The 11,657-nt window shown below is 42.6% G+C and overlaps 4 protein-coding genes across 7 annotated transcripts in view; 2 read left to right on the top strand and 2 right to left on the bottom strand.

Annotated features, from left to right (window-relative positions):
• Window positions 1-1,343, bottom strand: part of LOC122625175 (ras GTPase-activating protein raskol) — a 42,971-nt gene extending 41,628 nt beyond the window's left edge. For all 4 annotated transcript variants that reach the window (XM_043805141.1, XM_043805140.1, XM_043805139.1 and 1 more), the window contains exon 1: window positions 376-1,343. In XM_043805141.1, coding sequence (XP_043661076.1) covers window positions 376-454 — 79 coding nt within the window. In that variant the 5' untranslated portion in view covers window positions 455-1,343. The remainder of the gene's footprint in view (window positions 1-375) is intronic.
• Window positions 1,344-1,937: 594 nt separating this feature from the next.
• On the top strand, window positions 1,938-4,095 carry LOC122624294 (lymphokine-activated killer T-cell-originated protein kinase). Its single transcript, XM_043803787.1, has 3 exons — window positions 1,938-2,309; window positions 2,839-3,197; window positions 3,312-4,095. The coding sequence occupies exons 1-3, from the start codon at window positions 2,050-2,052 to the stop codon at window positions 3,866-3,868; spliced, it is 1,176 nt and encodes a 391-aa protein (XP_043659722.1). The 5' UTR covers window positions 1,938-2,049; the 3' UTR covers window positions 3,869-4,095.
• A 112-nt stretch (window positions 4,096-4,207) lies between these two features.
• Window positions 4,208-7,871, bottom strand: LOC122623448 (partitioning defective protein 6). The gene is made up of 3 exons (XM_043802609.1): window positions 7,493-7,871; window positions 6,635-6,863; window positions 4,208-6,573 (listed from the first exon to the last, which is right to left on the bottom strand). The coding sequence occupies exons 1-3, from the start codon at window positions 7,565-7,567 to the stop codon at window positions 5,822-5,824; spliced, it is 1,056 nt and encodes a 351-aa protein (XP_043658544.1). The 5' UTR covers window positions 7,568-7,871; the 3' UTR covers window positions 4,208-5,821.
• A 602-nt stretch (window positions 7,872-8,473) lies between these two features.
• LOC122623455 (ubiquitin-conjugating enzyme E2 S) lies at window positions 8,474-11,034 on the top strand. The gene is made up of 3 exons (XM_043802617.1): window positions 8,474-9,033; window positions 9,390-9,860; window positions 9,929-11,034. Exons 1-3 carry the CDS (start codon window positions 9,025-9,027, stop codon window positions 10,076-10,078), a joined length of 630 nt encoding a protein of 209 aa, XP_043658552.1. The 5' UTR covers window positions 8,474-9,024; the 3' UTR covers window positions 10,079-11,034.
• Window positions 11,035-11,657: the final 623 nt, after the last annotated feature.

Genomic DNA, 11,657 nt, shown 5'->3' on the forward strand with positions numbered 1-11,657 from the left:
AAAAAAACTATGTTTATTTTGCTATACTGGGCATAAGAATATATCTCTTCTAAAGCATAGACTATATGATCTTTGGGATCAATTGCATAAATAAACAAAGCATCTAGTTTTAGTTTCTGACAATATGGTTTATTAAGTATTCAATTAATTGGGCTGAATAAGGTTGTATAAATGAAAAAGGCTCTCGACTTTTGTAGAAACATTAGGCTCTGTAAAAGCAATCAGATGGCAGTATCCGTAAACTATTTTTATGGCCCAATCAACATTAGTTTAATAGGATAAGGATACACAACAACCCCATATTTATTTTATCGAACTTTAATTGGTGAGTTATCCACTATGAAGTCTGTGATGTTATATGTAACTCGCACTCACCGCAGACATCCAGCCATCCTTCGATTCTGCTGGGGTAGGAAATCGCTGAGGACCGGCTTAAGTAAGTTCGACGTCCCATTTTGAGGGGGTGGTAATTTTGTGAATTTGGTTTGGTTTGGTTTGGGTGGATGCTGTGCTCTCTGTCTCTCGCTTTTCGCTCGCTCTCTCTCTTCTCCCCTTTTGGCTCTCTCACTTATCGTTTAGCTTATCGACTCGACTCGACTCGTTGAGTTGTTGTTGTTGCTGTTGCTGTTGGTTCTGCTGCATAATTTGAATATTGATTTTGTTTGTTCTTGCTGCTGTTGTTGTTTTTGTTGTTGTTATGGTTTTTATTGCACTTGTGCCTTATGGCGATTTTGGGGGTTATTGTAAAACAAAAGATTAATGCGAGATTTGTGGTGATTTTAAGAGCAGGTTGCCGCCTTTGTTGTTGCTGTTATTATTTGATTTTTAGCGATTTCGTTTCCAATTCCGCTCTTTGTTTTAATCTCCATCTTTCCTCTCACTCTCCACCTGATTTTGGATGTTTTTGGTGTTTTTCGCTGTTTTTTCGCCGTAACAGCTGAGTGGCATTTTTGCGGTTCCTCTTTATCGTTTATATTTTTGGTTTCTTCTTTAGTTATTCATGTTTTTTTGTTGTTATCACCAAAAACCAGTAACCAAACTATATTTTGCACCTTACATACGCGTGTGTGTGTGTGTGCGTATATTTTATTCTGGTGTTTTGTATTATTTTTAAATCACGACTCCGCCAAGCATGTGCATGTTTCGGTTTTATGGATGTTTATGTGTGTGTGCCCGTTCCAGAATATTAACGGAGATGTTGTCGCTGCCGCTTTACCGTTTTGGAGGTGACACCCTCCCACACCGCACTCGAAAAAATAAAACAAAAAATTTTGAAAACCCGCGGCCTGGATTTTCACACACGTCCGCTTTTCAATCGCCGCGCTTACGTGCGACTCCGCTGGTGTTTCTCCACAGACTGCCTCTCTGCGCGCCTCTTCTTAATCGCATCTCCGCTTTGGCACGGCTTTCGCGCCAATTGTTGGTATGAAAATACCAACGAAATCCGGTATTTCAATGACGGTTGCTGTCTGGGGAAGGCCCACCTGTTTCGGTTCGTGTCTTGGCTAGCATTTTTTTTTTTCTGTTAAATTCAATTTGAAGCTTAACGGTAAAAACGACCGCCTTTGATATGCAAAATAATAATGCAAAACTTGAATATAATAAAATTGGCTATTTGCTTATTCTATATTATGTACTTCAGCAAATTTTGTTTGCAACTTTTGTGTTAATTCGTAGTTAAAAAAAACTTAGTAGAAGCAATTTGAATGCCAACGGCTAAATATTTAGTACTGCAAGCCGCTCCACTTGTGAGTGTGACCAGACGTATGGCGCCAAAGAACAGCAGGCAGGTGCTTTGTTTTTGAACTACTTCCGACGGAAGTTTATAAGCTATAACTTTATAGAAATTAAGTGCGTTACATAGCAGCAAGAAGAACTTTCAGTTTAGCAGCAATTTCGCGATTAATAGCTGCCAAACGAGCCGCTACGGTCACACTGGCGCCGAGGACCAAACACAACACCAACACTGTTGCATTCCATTTACAGTTTAAACGGTGTTTTGTGCGCGTCGCTTTAATTTCGGTTTGATTGAATTTTGCTATTGATGCGATGGACACGCCACGCCGCAAGCTGAGAAATTTGCACATGGAGAATGTCCAGAACAGCAGCACGCCCATCAACGTGCCGCCCTCGCCGATGCTGAAGACCCTGGGCCACGGCACTGGAATCCGGGTCTATCGCTTGGACCGCTCGCCCCGTCTCGGCGAAATCCGCTCGCCATGGGCCGTCAAGCGGATCACGCAGAACATGCGGGTGAAGAAGGACACGCTCTTCAACGAGCGGATTGTCCACGAGGCCGATATCCTACGGTAGGCTCATCCAAATCCCAATGTCCAATCGAATTGAGCTTGTGTGTCGAGTGTCCTGCGTGTGGGTGTATGCGTGTGCAAGTGTGCGTGCGCGGATGCTGGATGTGCGTGTGTGCTAGGGTGGTCCGATATGTGGGTCAGCAATTCATTAGGGTGGCCCACAGCTGAGCAGCTACAGTCTATGCTCGCTAATGGAAACCATTGTAATAGCATCGAAATAGTGATCTCGGGTCTTTTCAATGAATCACTTAAAATTTAATGGATCATCGTTAAACTCTTGCTTAAAATGCTTTTCTATCAATTTAAAGTCTCAACATTTAGCTGATCTCTTAAATATACATAAATCCTATCTCTTAAAAAAAATCTTTAGTTAAAGCACACATCAGGTGAAGTTTTTGCTTGCGAGACATTGAGTTACCTTGATGTGCATGCGTAAAGTGTGCCTTTGGTGTACACACCACGCAGGATTGTTGTTATAGTTGCCTCCAAAACTGAAAGTTCTTATAAAAAGTACCTTCTGACTTTACAGCAAACTGAGGCATCCAAATATCGTGGGATTCCGAGGCGTTGTCACCAATGACGAGGGCATCAACACATTGGCACTCGAAATGTGCACCACTTCACTGGGCTCCATACTCGAGGAGCGTCACGACGAGGATCTGGGCCCGTTGCCGGCCAAGAATACCTATAAGATGATCATGGACGTGGCCCTGGGACTAGATTTTCTTCACAACGAAGCGCGTCTCATGCACGGCGACCTCAAGTCCTTTAACGTCCTGGTCAAAGGCGAGTTTGAGATCTGTAAGCTGTGCGATTTTGGAGTCTCTCTTCCGCTGGACGAGCATGGCGAGGTTAATTTCCTAAAGAATCCCGGACTGCGCTATGTGGGTGAGTTCACTGAGCTATTATGCAGTATGTCAACCAATATGCTATAAATATGTGGCATACTGCATCTATAATGTACCAGGAGTTAAATTAACAACCAATGTCGTCTTGTCTTAGGAACTAGCCTCTGGTGCGCCCCGGAGGTTATAGACGAAGTGGATGTAATTGACAGCAAGGCAGAAATTTTTAGCTTTGGCCTGGTTATCTACGAAACCCTTGCTCTGGTGCCTCCACATACTTTGGAGCTCGATGCAGCACTTGGAGAGGATATGGACAATTCGCACGATTTACCCACCGACACGGAGAAGGTGCAACGCAAACAGCTGGACTTCTCCAGCGATGAAAGGAAAAACGGACTACCTTCTGCAATGGAGGAACATACAGACAACGATATGAGTCACGATGATGACGACGAGGAGGAGGAGGAAGAAGAGGATGAAGATGATGACACCAAGGAGAACGACATCTCCGACTTTACACTGAACAACCTTCATTCCGCCTATGGTACACGCCCACCACTGCCAGTGGCCTTTCAACTGAGCGACGATTACAACTGCATCGTGGAGCTGTTTTATCTGTGCACAAATGCTCTGAGCGAGGATCGTCCAGCGGCCAAAACCATTTGGCAGTGCCTGGAGAACAATGCCGCAAATGTGGCGACTGGAAGCGATTAGACTGATTATCATTCTTAGCCTCCGAACTCCACAATCTTCCTCTTCAATGTAATTTGCTTAGATGACTCATTTTTGTTTTGAATGTACGATTAACTAGCTCTAATTTTTACCATGTAAGATCAAACCAATTACCAAGCCCCAAATTCGCGAATACACACTTGAACAAATGTACATATTCAGCAACCAAAAGAGTGGTCGAATAAATCGAATCCCTAATGAAACAACAACTAGATGGTTTCCAATTTTTTAAGGATGCAAAAAGAAGGATAGTTGTGATATAAATAGTAAACTTGCATTGTTTTGCTAGAACCTCCCAGGAAAAATCAATCTTACACCAGCTCGGTTACAAGTTCTCTTAGGTTTATTAAAAAATAATAATACATACATCAAAATATAAGGTTTTCTTTCGTGATTTGCTTTTCGGTCTTTTAAGTTGCTTAGCGGGAATACACTTTTGTTTTTTTATATATAAATATATATATGCGTGTGCTTGGAAATCGGGGATTCTGGAGACTTTTTGTTCGATGTAAGTTCAGATTTCTAGGTAATGTAAGGGGATATGTGGAATGGGTATGAGGGGAATGGTAAGGCGATACGCATTTAGATATAGTTTCAGATTCGCTGCTGTCTATCCTAGATCTTGCTATCTATCTAGGTGACATCGTATGGTTAGTTATGTGTGTTCCGCCCCATTAATATGAATATTGTTAACTTCAAGTCGAGCAGATCGCATCGCATCTGTCGTGAGTGGCCTTTGCTCAATTTGACTAAAGCGTATACAGACTTCAATTATGTGTACAGGGGTACGTATATAACATAGATTGTATTAGTGTATATATTCTCTTGTATATATATAAAAAGTATCGAATTGCTCTCTTGAAGGCGAAGGCGCTGTTGGTGTTTCGTTTGTATCTTAACGTTTTGTTAACTTTTTCTCCTCGTTTTTCTTTCCTTTCTCCATAACTCTAAGGGATGACAATTACAACAAAGAACTTGGACGAGTATTGGACACATTGACGAACAACAAAAGTTACAATTACAAAAAATATATATAAAATAAACAGACATAATGAGTAATGACGAAAAAACAAGAAGCTGAGCTAAAAAATACATAGCAGATATACACAGAATGATTGTCTAAAATAAAAAAAAAAGGTTTACAAATCAGGAAATATAATTTTGTTGGGCTTTTTCCGACTTGTCAAACGTACATAAAATGGAATGTTTTTTATAAATTATTCGTGCTCGTATGTGTGATTTTGTTACAATTATTGCCGTTTCAAATGGATTAGTTAAGTAAATTAATCTGCCTTCTGCATTTGATGCCCTCTCTCTATTTCACTCCCTCCTCTAGCTGTCTCACTTTAGTCTAATGCAACAAGCAAGAATAATAACAAGACGTAAATCTTACAAATTTAAATACACATATATATATGCCAGGAAAAAAGATAAAAACAAGGGACTGCATTCAAAAACGTGCAAATGAATATGTGTGTTTTGTTTGACTTTGAGTGTTTCGTGGAATGTATGGAGGAAAGTCGTATGATTACACACGTATATACAATCGTGTTTTATATATTGCTCACCTACAATCGGACTCGAATTTTGCAGAACTTTAAATTAAAATGGCCAAGATTAACAAGAAAGGAATGGGATATATGGCCTAATCCCAATAGATTTTACAAGGTTATTTTAAAAATCATTATTGGTTGAGCTGTAAGAGTCGCTTTCGTAAGTGAGCGATATACAATCGATCAGTGCACACGTGATAAGTTGGCCTAACTTGTATAACTTTAAATAATTGACTCGAGTTTAACGAACTTATTCGATCTTAAGGAAAGTTAAGTCTGATAAACTGAAAATCCTCTGCGCTTCTCTGCGATGAATTCGCGTTTTCCGTTGCTTAAGTTCTGGATGCTGCTGCTGGAGGTGCTGTATCTCCTATCGGTAATCCTACAAATGCAGCACTCCATCCTTGACATCGCTGGCCATTATCGTGGACGCATTGGAGGCTGCCTGCTGATGGTGCGACGAGGGTGATGAGGATAATGGTGGCTGATGGTTGTGATTGCCGGCTGACGTGGACGTGGGACTCTCGTCTAGTGTAACGCCTGTTAAGTCCACAATATCGTCCTGATCGTCGTGCTCGATCTCGTCGGAGGTGTTGGTATTATTAGTGTGATGTGACCCACTGGATAGCTGGCTGTTCCTCGAGAAGGATCCGCGATGTGTGGACGTCAGTGTGCGCTGATTGGCCGGCTTCACGGTGATTATCAGATTGGAGCTGTTGGCCACCATCATGTCGGTGACTTGATCCAGAGTCTTGCCAGCTACTTCGATGCCATTCACCTCGATCACCTCATCGTTAACGGCCAGCAGACCTGTACTTTCGGCCAGACCACCCGGAACCAAACGGGATATGAAAATGCCCGGTTGCTTCTCCAGCCCACTGGCCGTCACCCTGACAGAGGTGCCATCCCGTATGTAGAATCCCAGGGGCTTGTCGCTGCCGTGCTTCAGCAGCCGCACTCTTCTATGCGTTTCCGGCACAATATCCACATCTATAATGGCCGAGACCTGACGGAAATCGTGCGGTATGGATATCGACGGTGCCTTTGTCTTCACGGGCGTATGGCCCATCAGTATGCTGCCGATGAGGTTCCTCGGTTTCATCGTTCCAAAGCCAGAGTACTCATTAAGATCATCTATAGAGTGGAAGCAAAGATTGTAGTTGAGTGGATCTTATAGTATCTTATGCATACTCACCTTTTCGCTGTACAATGACCCGTAGAAGTGGACGTGCTGTTTTCAGGGCCCGGCCGAAGTTGTCGTCGTTGTTGATCGGCAACAGATCGTTGTCCCGCGGATCGATGTAGAGTATGAGAAACTGGATGTTGGTCAGCTTGTGCAGCTGCTCAATGAGGGCTGCGAATTTGTCGAAGCTCTGCTCCGCCTCATTTCGCTTAAAGCTCCACCGCCGAAACTCTGCATCGAACTAAAGGATTGGATTTGATTAGTAAAAGGGCTAAAACTTTTGAAATCCGTAAAGTTTGTTTATGAGCATCACTTGTTGATTCAATTGTATGCAACCGTTTTACTAGTTCAATGGAAACTCCTCTGAATTGCAGTACATACACTATTTTTTAGCTATTAATGGACTTTATCTTCAATAATTCCACCGTTTTATCTTTAAGACCTTTTCTGTATCGAATACCATGCAATCACCGAAAAAGAGCGCAACAGGGTAGTTTTCGAATAAGACGCAACAGATTGATTTTCAGGCAAATAGCCCAAGCAATAAAGGGTGTTCGAACATTCCCTATCAGAACTCAGGAATTCCGACAAGTCAGATGCATTGCCAAGAGCACTTTGACAATTTAGGGTGTTCCAAAGATGGAAACCAGTTGCTCCGCGCACCTCGCAGTCCAAGCTCAACAGATAGTGGAATGTCAGCAATATAAGGAGTTCCCTAGTTGGTAGCCACAATGTTGCGCAGACTAAAGACCCCTTTCCCCCACAGAACTTCAATTTAAGCTATTAATCCCATTTCTGTGCGCATGAATCAGCAGCTCAGCGTCGCAGAAAGGGGCGTGGAATCCGGGGGCCACGAAACTTAGGACTCACCTTCGATTTCACCTCGATCAGATTCGTTTCACTGGCCGCCGTTCCGGACGTTGTGTTTATCTTGTTCTTCGACATTTTCTCCGATCCGCCCGATCAAGAGTGCACTCACAATTTTCTTCTCCTTGCCTCACACACAACACAAAACACGGCAGTTCAGTTCAGTTCCCCAGATTCTGATCTGATCTTCAGGATCGAAAACGAACCGATACGCCCGATGCGAACCGAAACCGAACCAAAGTGCAGCGTACCGATGGCGGGGAGCGACGATAGTGGGGAGCCGCCAATAAATTAGAGTTAGAAATCTAAATTAAAACTAATTAAATAAAAAAAATGGATGGATGAACCTATCGGGCACTATCGTACTTCGATATTGGTAGGCCCTATCGGTTATCGGATGGTATTAGTTCCAGTGTGACCGTCGGGAAGGCAAGCCCAAAATATACCATATAAGTTGTCAAAAATAACACAAGTAATCAAGTGAATTGCATTTAAAAAGTCATGAATGTTTTCAAAGTTGTTTAGAAATACGATATGCATATGATTTATAGATAGCTAGCAAAGGTTTTTTTTAAGTAAAAATAAAAGATTACCTTTTTATTAATAATCATAATTTCTTGTTTGTCTTTCAATAATTCCCACAATAAATACCTTTTACTTGTGCAAGAAGTAATTTGGTGCACCTATCGATATACCGATAGCGTCTAAGCAGTCCTGTTGGTGCGTTAGTGTAGAGACAGTTTGTTTGTGTGGGCTATGTAAATCTTAGGATGCGCTACACCTTCAAACAGGCTGCTAGCTGCACATAAAGCAAGGCTTCACTGTCACCTGGCTGTGGATAAGTATTAGCTTTATTCAAATGCTTGGTTTTAGTAACCCGGTTTGAAACTTGCCCACCAAAATTCAGAGCTCAAATCGAATGGCTTGCGTGCACGCATATGCCCCAAATTGTAGCGCAGCGCCATCGACGAGGGTTACTGTAAAATTGAACTGTTTTTGTGTGTTGTTGTCGAGCGTGAAGTGTGCAATTAGACAACTGAATTTGTTTAAATGTGACGAGAGAGTCGAGAAAAGTCACACAACAGCAACGACAAAGGCGAGCGAATCGATTTTAAGACAATAGCAAGCTACGGAACAAAATTTCAAGTCGCTCGGCTATCCTAAAATCGAGGTTTTCGAGAAGTGCTATACCAAATACATATACAAGTCTGTAGAAGAGAGCGTGCGAAAACAGAAACCCAAACAACGGATAAGGAGAGACAAGTGGCGGGGCCGAGAAAAGCAAAAGGAGTACGCATAGGAAAGGAAAAGCCAGCCAACACGCATATTTTCGGACCACTTTTCCAAGCCAGCTGGGAAAAGGCGGTGAAATTGGGACTTTCGGAGGCCCTAACAGCTCAGCTGCAGGAATAAGCTGACGAAACTGAAACCTTGAGACAGCGAATCGCACGCACACCAGCGCAGGTCCGCATCTACACACACACACACACACACGCACGCACAGAAGCAAAGGAGCAGCAGGAAGTTCAGACATCATGAGTTCGGTAGGATGAACATGTTCTTTAAATAATTGTTAGCATTCTTAGAGTATGCGAAACCATTTCTAAGAAGTTGTATACGTGAAAGAATCCGAGTCAGATGCATCTCAATCTTAAGTATGGTTGGCACTGTGAACCATATGATTCTCCTAGTTAAGTTTGCATGTAATAATCCTTACCAATAAGTACTGTACTTGCAATTCTGTATATCTGATGACTTGTCAATTCATTTTAAAATTCGTCCAATAAGTATTCCAACTGCGATTTATCTTTTAAACATTAGGCTATTGCCATTCAAATCCATTTTTCTGAATATAAACTTTGCTTTGCAATTCCAAACTAATGATCCCCCCCATTTGCAGCAATACTCGAATGTGGAGAACCTGTCGCCGCAGACGATAAGGCAGGTGATGAGGGAGCTGCAGGAGATGGAGACCACGCCACCGGAAGGCATCAAGGTGCTGATCAACGAAAGCGATGTGACGGATATTCAGGCTCTAATCGATGGACCTGCTGGCACTCCGTACGCCGCTGGCGTTTTCCGCGTCAAACTGACGCTGAACAAGGACTTCCCGCAGACGCCACCCAAGGCGTACTTCCTCACCAAGATCTTTCATCCGAATGTGGCCGCCAACGGGGAGATCTGTGTGAACACACTAAAGAAGGACTGGAAGCCGGATCTGGGCATCAAGCACATTCTGCTCACCATCAAATGCCTGCTGATTGTCCCGAATCCGGAATCGGCGCTGAACGAGGAGGCCGGCAAGATGCTGTTGGAACGCTACGATGACTACTCACAGAGGGCGCGTATGATGACAGAGATCCATGCCCAGGTAAATGAGGTGTTTCCAGCTCCGAAGTTTAGCATTGTGTAACTTATATGTCCGCTCTTTCATTTTAGCCTGCTAAATGCGGTGCTGGCGCTCCTGGCGATGCCAAAGACGATGATGGACCCTCGACGAAGAAGCACGCGGGCCTGGACAAGAAGCTGCAGGACAAGAAGAAGGAGAAGTTGCTCAAGGAGAAGAAACGCATGCTGAAGAGATTATGAGAGGCATAAGGCGGAGTTACATGGACTAGCTAATCAACCAGGAGCAGTAAGCAGTAAGCGGTAGCAGAACACGTCGGATACGAATGGATGGATAGATGTTAAAGAATGGATGAGTGCGAGCGTAAACCCCACAACCACGTGAAAGGCGGCAGGATCGAAGCTAGCAAGATCGAATCAAAGGAGCAGGCGCGCTATGAAATTTTACACTGATCTGATACAAAACAAAAACAAAAAACAAGTAAACTGAGCTACTGAAAGAACGGAGTAACCGATAAAACCCGAATAAGAAACGGAGACACCTGAAGGCTCTTAATATCGGAAACGAAAGTTAAAGCTGCAGCAATTTCGGTAGAACGAGAGAGAGAGAGAAAAAAACCACTCCAAAGAACAGTGCATCCAGTTACCATATGCGATTATTTTAACCACATTTTTTGGTGGCACGCCGCTGTCAACTGAGTCTAGAATATAGAAAACAAAAACCAACAAAAACGCAACCAAGAGAAATGGGGATTGCAACCATCTCCCAAGTAATTTATGTAGTTCTTTTTTCTTAACGCTCATGGGCTATCCTAGCATAATTTATGTAATTAGATTAAACGAAACAAGGATAACATTATCGCCTCATACATGCCACCACCCAAACACCCTGCCTCCAAAACTCTCTAGAAAGCATCACTAACATACCTTAAAGAGCATTATGATCGTTCACTTGGGGCACGTCCGCATATTGGATACCCGCCCCGCCAAACGTAAACTTACACATTTTATTTTTTTTTGTGTCTTTTTAAAATTGTATTCGCTTAGTTCGTAAATTAATAAACTTCGATTCGTTACATTCAATTGCCCTGCTTAGGCATAAGATACACACAACACACACATCCACGCATCCAATACACAAATTATTAACGAAATACTGTAAAAGATTGATTGCACATTCTGTAGAGATTTAGTTTTAAGTGCTTCCAAATTGTAAAATCCCCGACGCGGATCGGATTGGATCGCAAAGGATTGGACTCGAGCGGATTGGATTGGACCGCAATGGCACGGTGATAAGTGCATTGGATATCCATGGCCTTGTCCTTCCACTATCCCTCACGCCTGCTGCTCTCTCTCCCCCTTCGTTCGAACATCCTTTTGAAGCTCACACACAACAACACACACAAATCGAGGGCAAAGAGTAAAAAAGCAATAAAAAAGAATAAAATTCCAAGAAATTACAAAAAATGCAGATGTGCCTAGTCGATCGCATTGTGCGCAAAGGGAGTTTGGGAAATTGTTCTTGAGATTAGATTTAGGCATATTATTTATTGATTCTTATTTTACATTTACAGGCAGTAAATGTAGGCAAATGCACTTTTAGCAGAATTCTAATAACTATGATTTTCGAAAATCGAAGCTGTTATGAAATCAATATTGTATATAGATCATTAAATTTTCTCCGTGCACAGTAGTTAGTTTTCCAGATCACGTCGCGCGTGCCAATAACAAAAGGCATTTCCTAGTTCCGCTTCGCTCCATACAAACCCCTCCCCTCCCAACCCCTTACTGCTTTGTATATTGTATTTTGCCCACTGTCCAC

This window comes from Drosophila teissieri, chromosome X (genome assembly GCF_016746235.2).
Source record: "Drosophila teissieri strain GT53w chromosome X, Prin_Dtei_1.1, whole genome shotgun sequence".
Taxonomy (NCBI): domain Eukaryota; kingdom Metazoa; phylum Arthropoda; class Insecta; order Diptera; family Drosophilidae; genus Drosophila; species Drosophila teissieri.

Excerpts from the sequence above, each read along its gene's own strand:
- LOC122623448 (XM_043802609.1), bottom strand. The coding sequence starts at position 7,567 with ATGTCGAAGAACAAGATAAACACAACGTCCGGAACGGCGGCCAGTGAA. Across the intron at positions 6,864-7,492 it reads TGATCGAGGTGAAATCGAAG|TTCGATGCAGAGTTTCGGCG; the intron begins GTGAGTCCTAAG and ends CCAATCCTTTAG. Across the intron at positions 6,574-6,634 it reads GGTCATTGTACAGCGAAAAG|ATGATCTTAATGAGTACTCT; the intron begins GTGAGTATGCAT and ends TCCACTCTATAG.
- LOC122623455 (XM_043802617.1), top strand. Across the intron at positions 9,861-9,928 it reads TGACAGAGATCCATGCCCAG|CCTGCTAAATGCGGTGCTGG; the intron begins GTAAATGAGGTG and ends CTTTCATTTTAG.
- LOC122624294 (XM_043803787.1), top strand. The coding sequence starts at position 2,050 with ATGGACACGCCACGCCGCAAGCTGAGAAATTTGCACATGGAGAATGTC. Across the intron at positions 2,310-2,838 it reads CACGAGGCCGATATCCTACG|CAAACTGAGGCATCCAAATA; the intron begins GTAGGCTCATCC and ends CTGACTTTACAG. Across the intron at positions 3,198-3,311 it reads TCCCGGACTGCGCTATGTGG|GAACTAGCCTCTGGTGCGCC; the intron begins GTGAGTTCACTG and ends GTCTTGTCTTAG.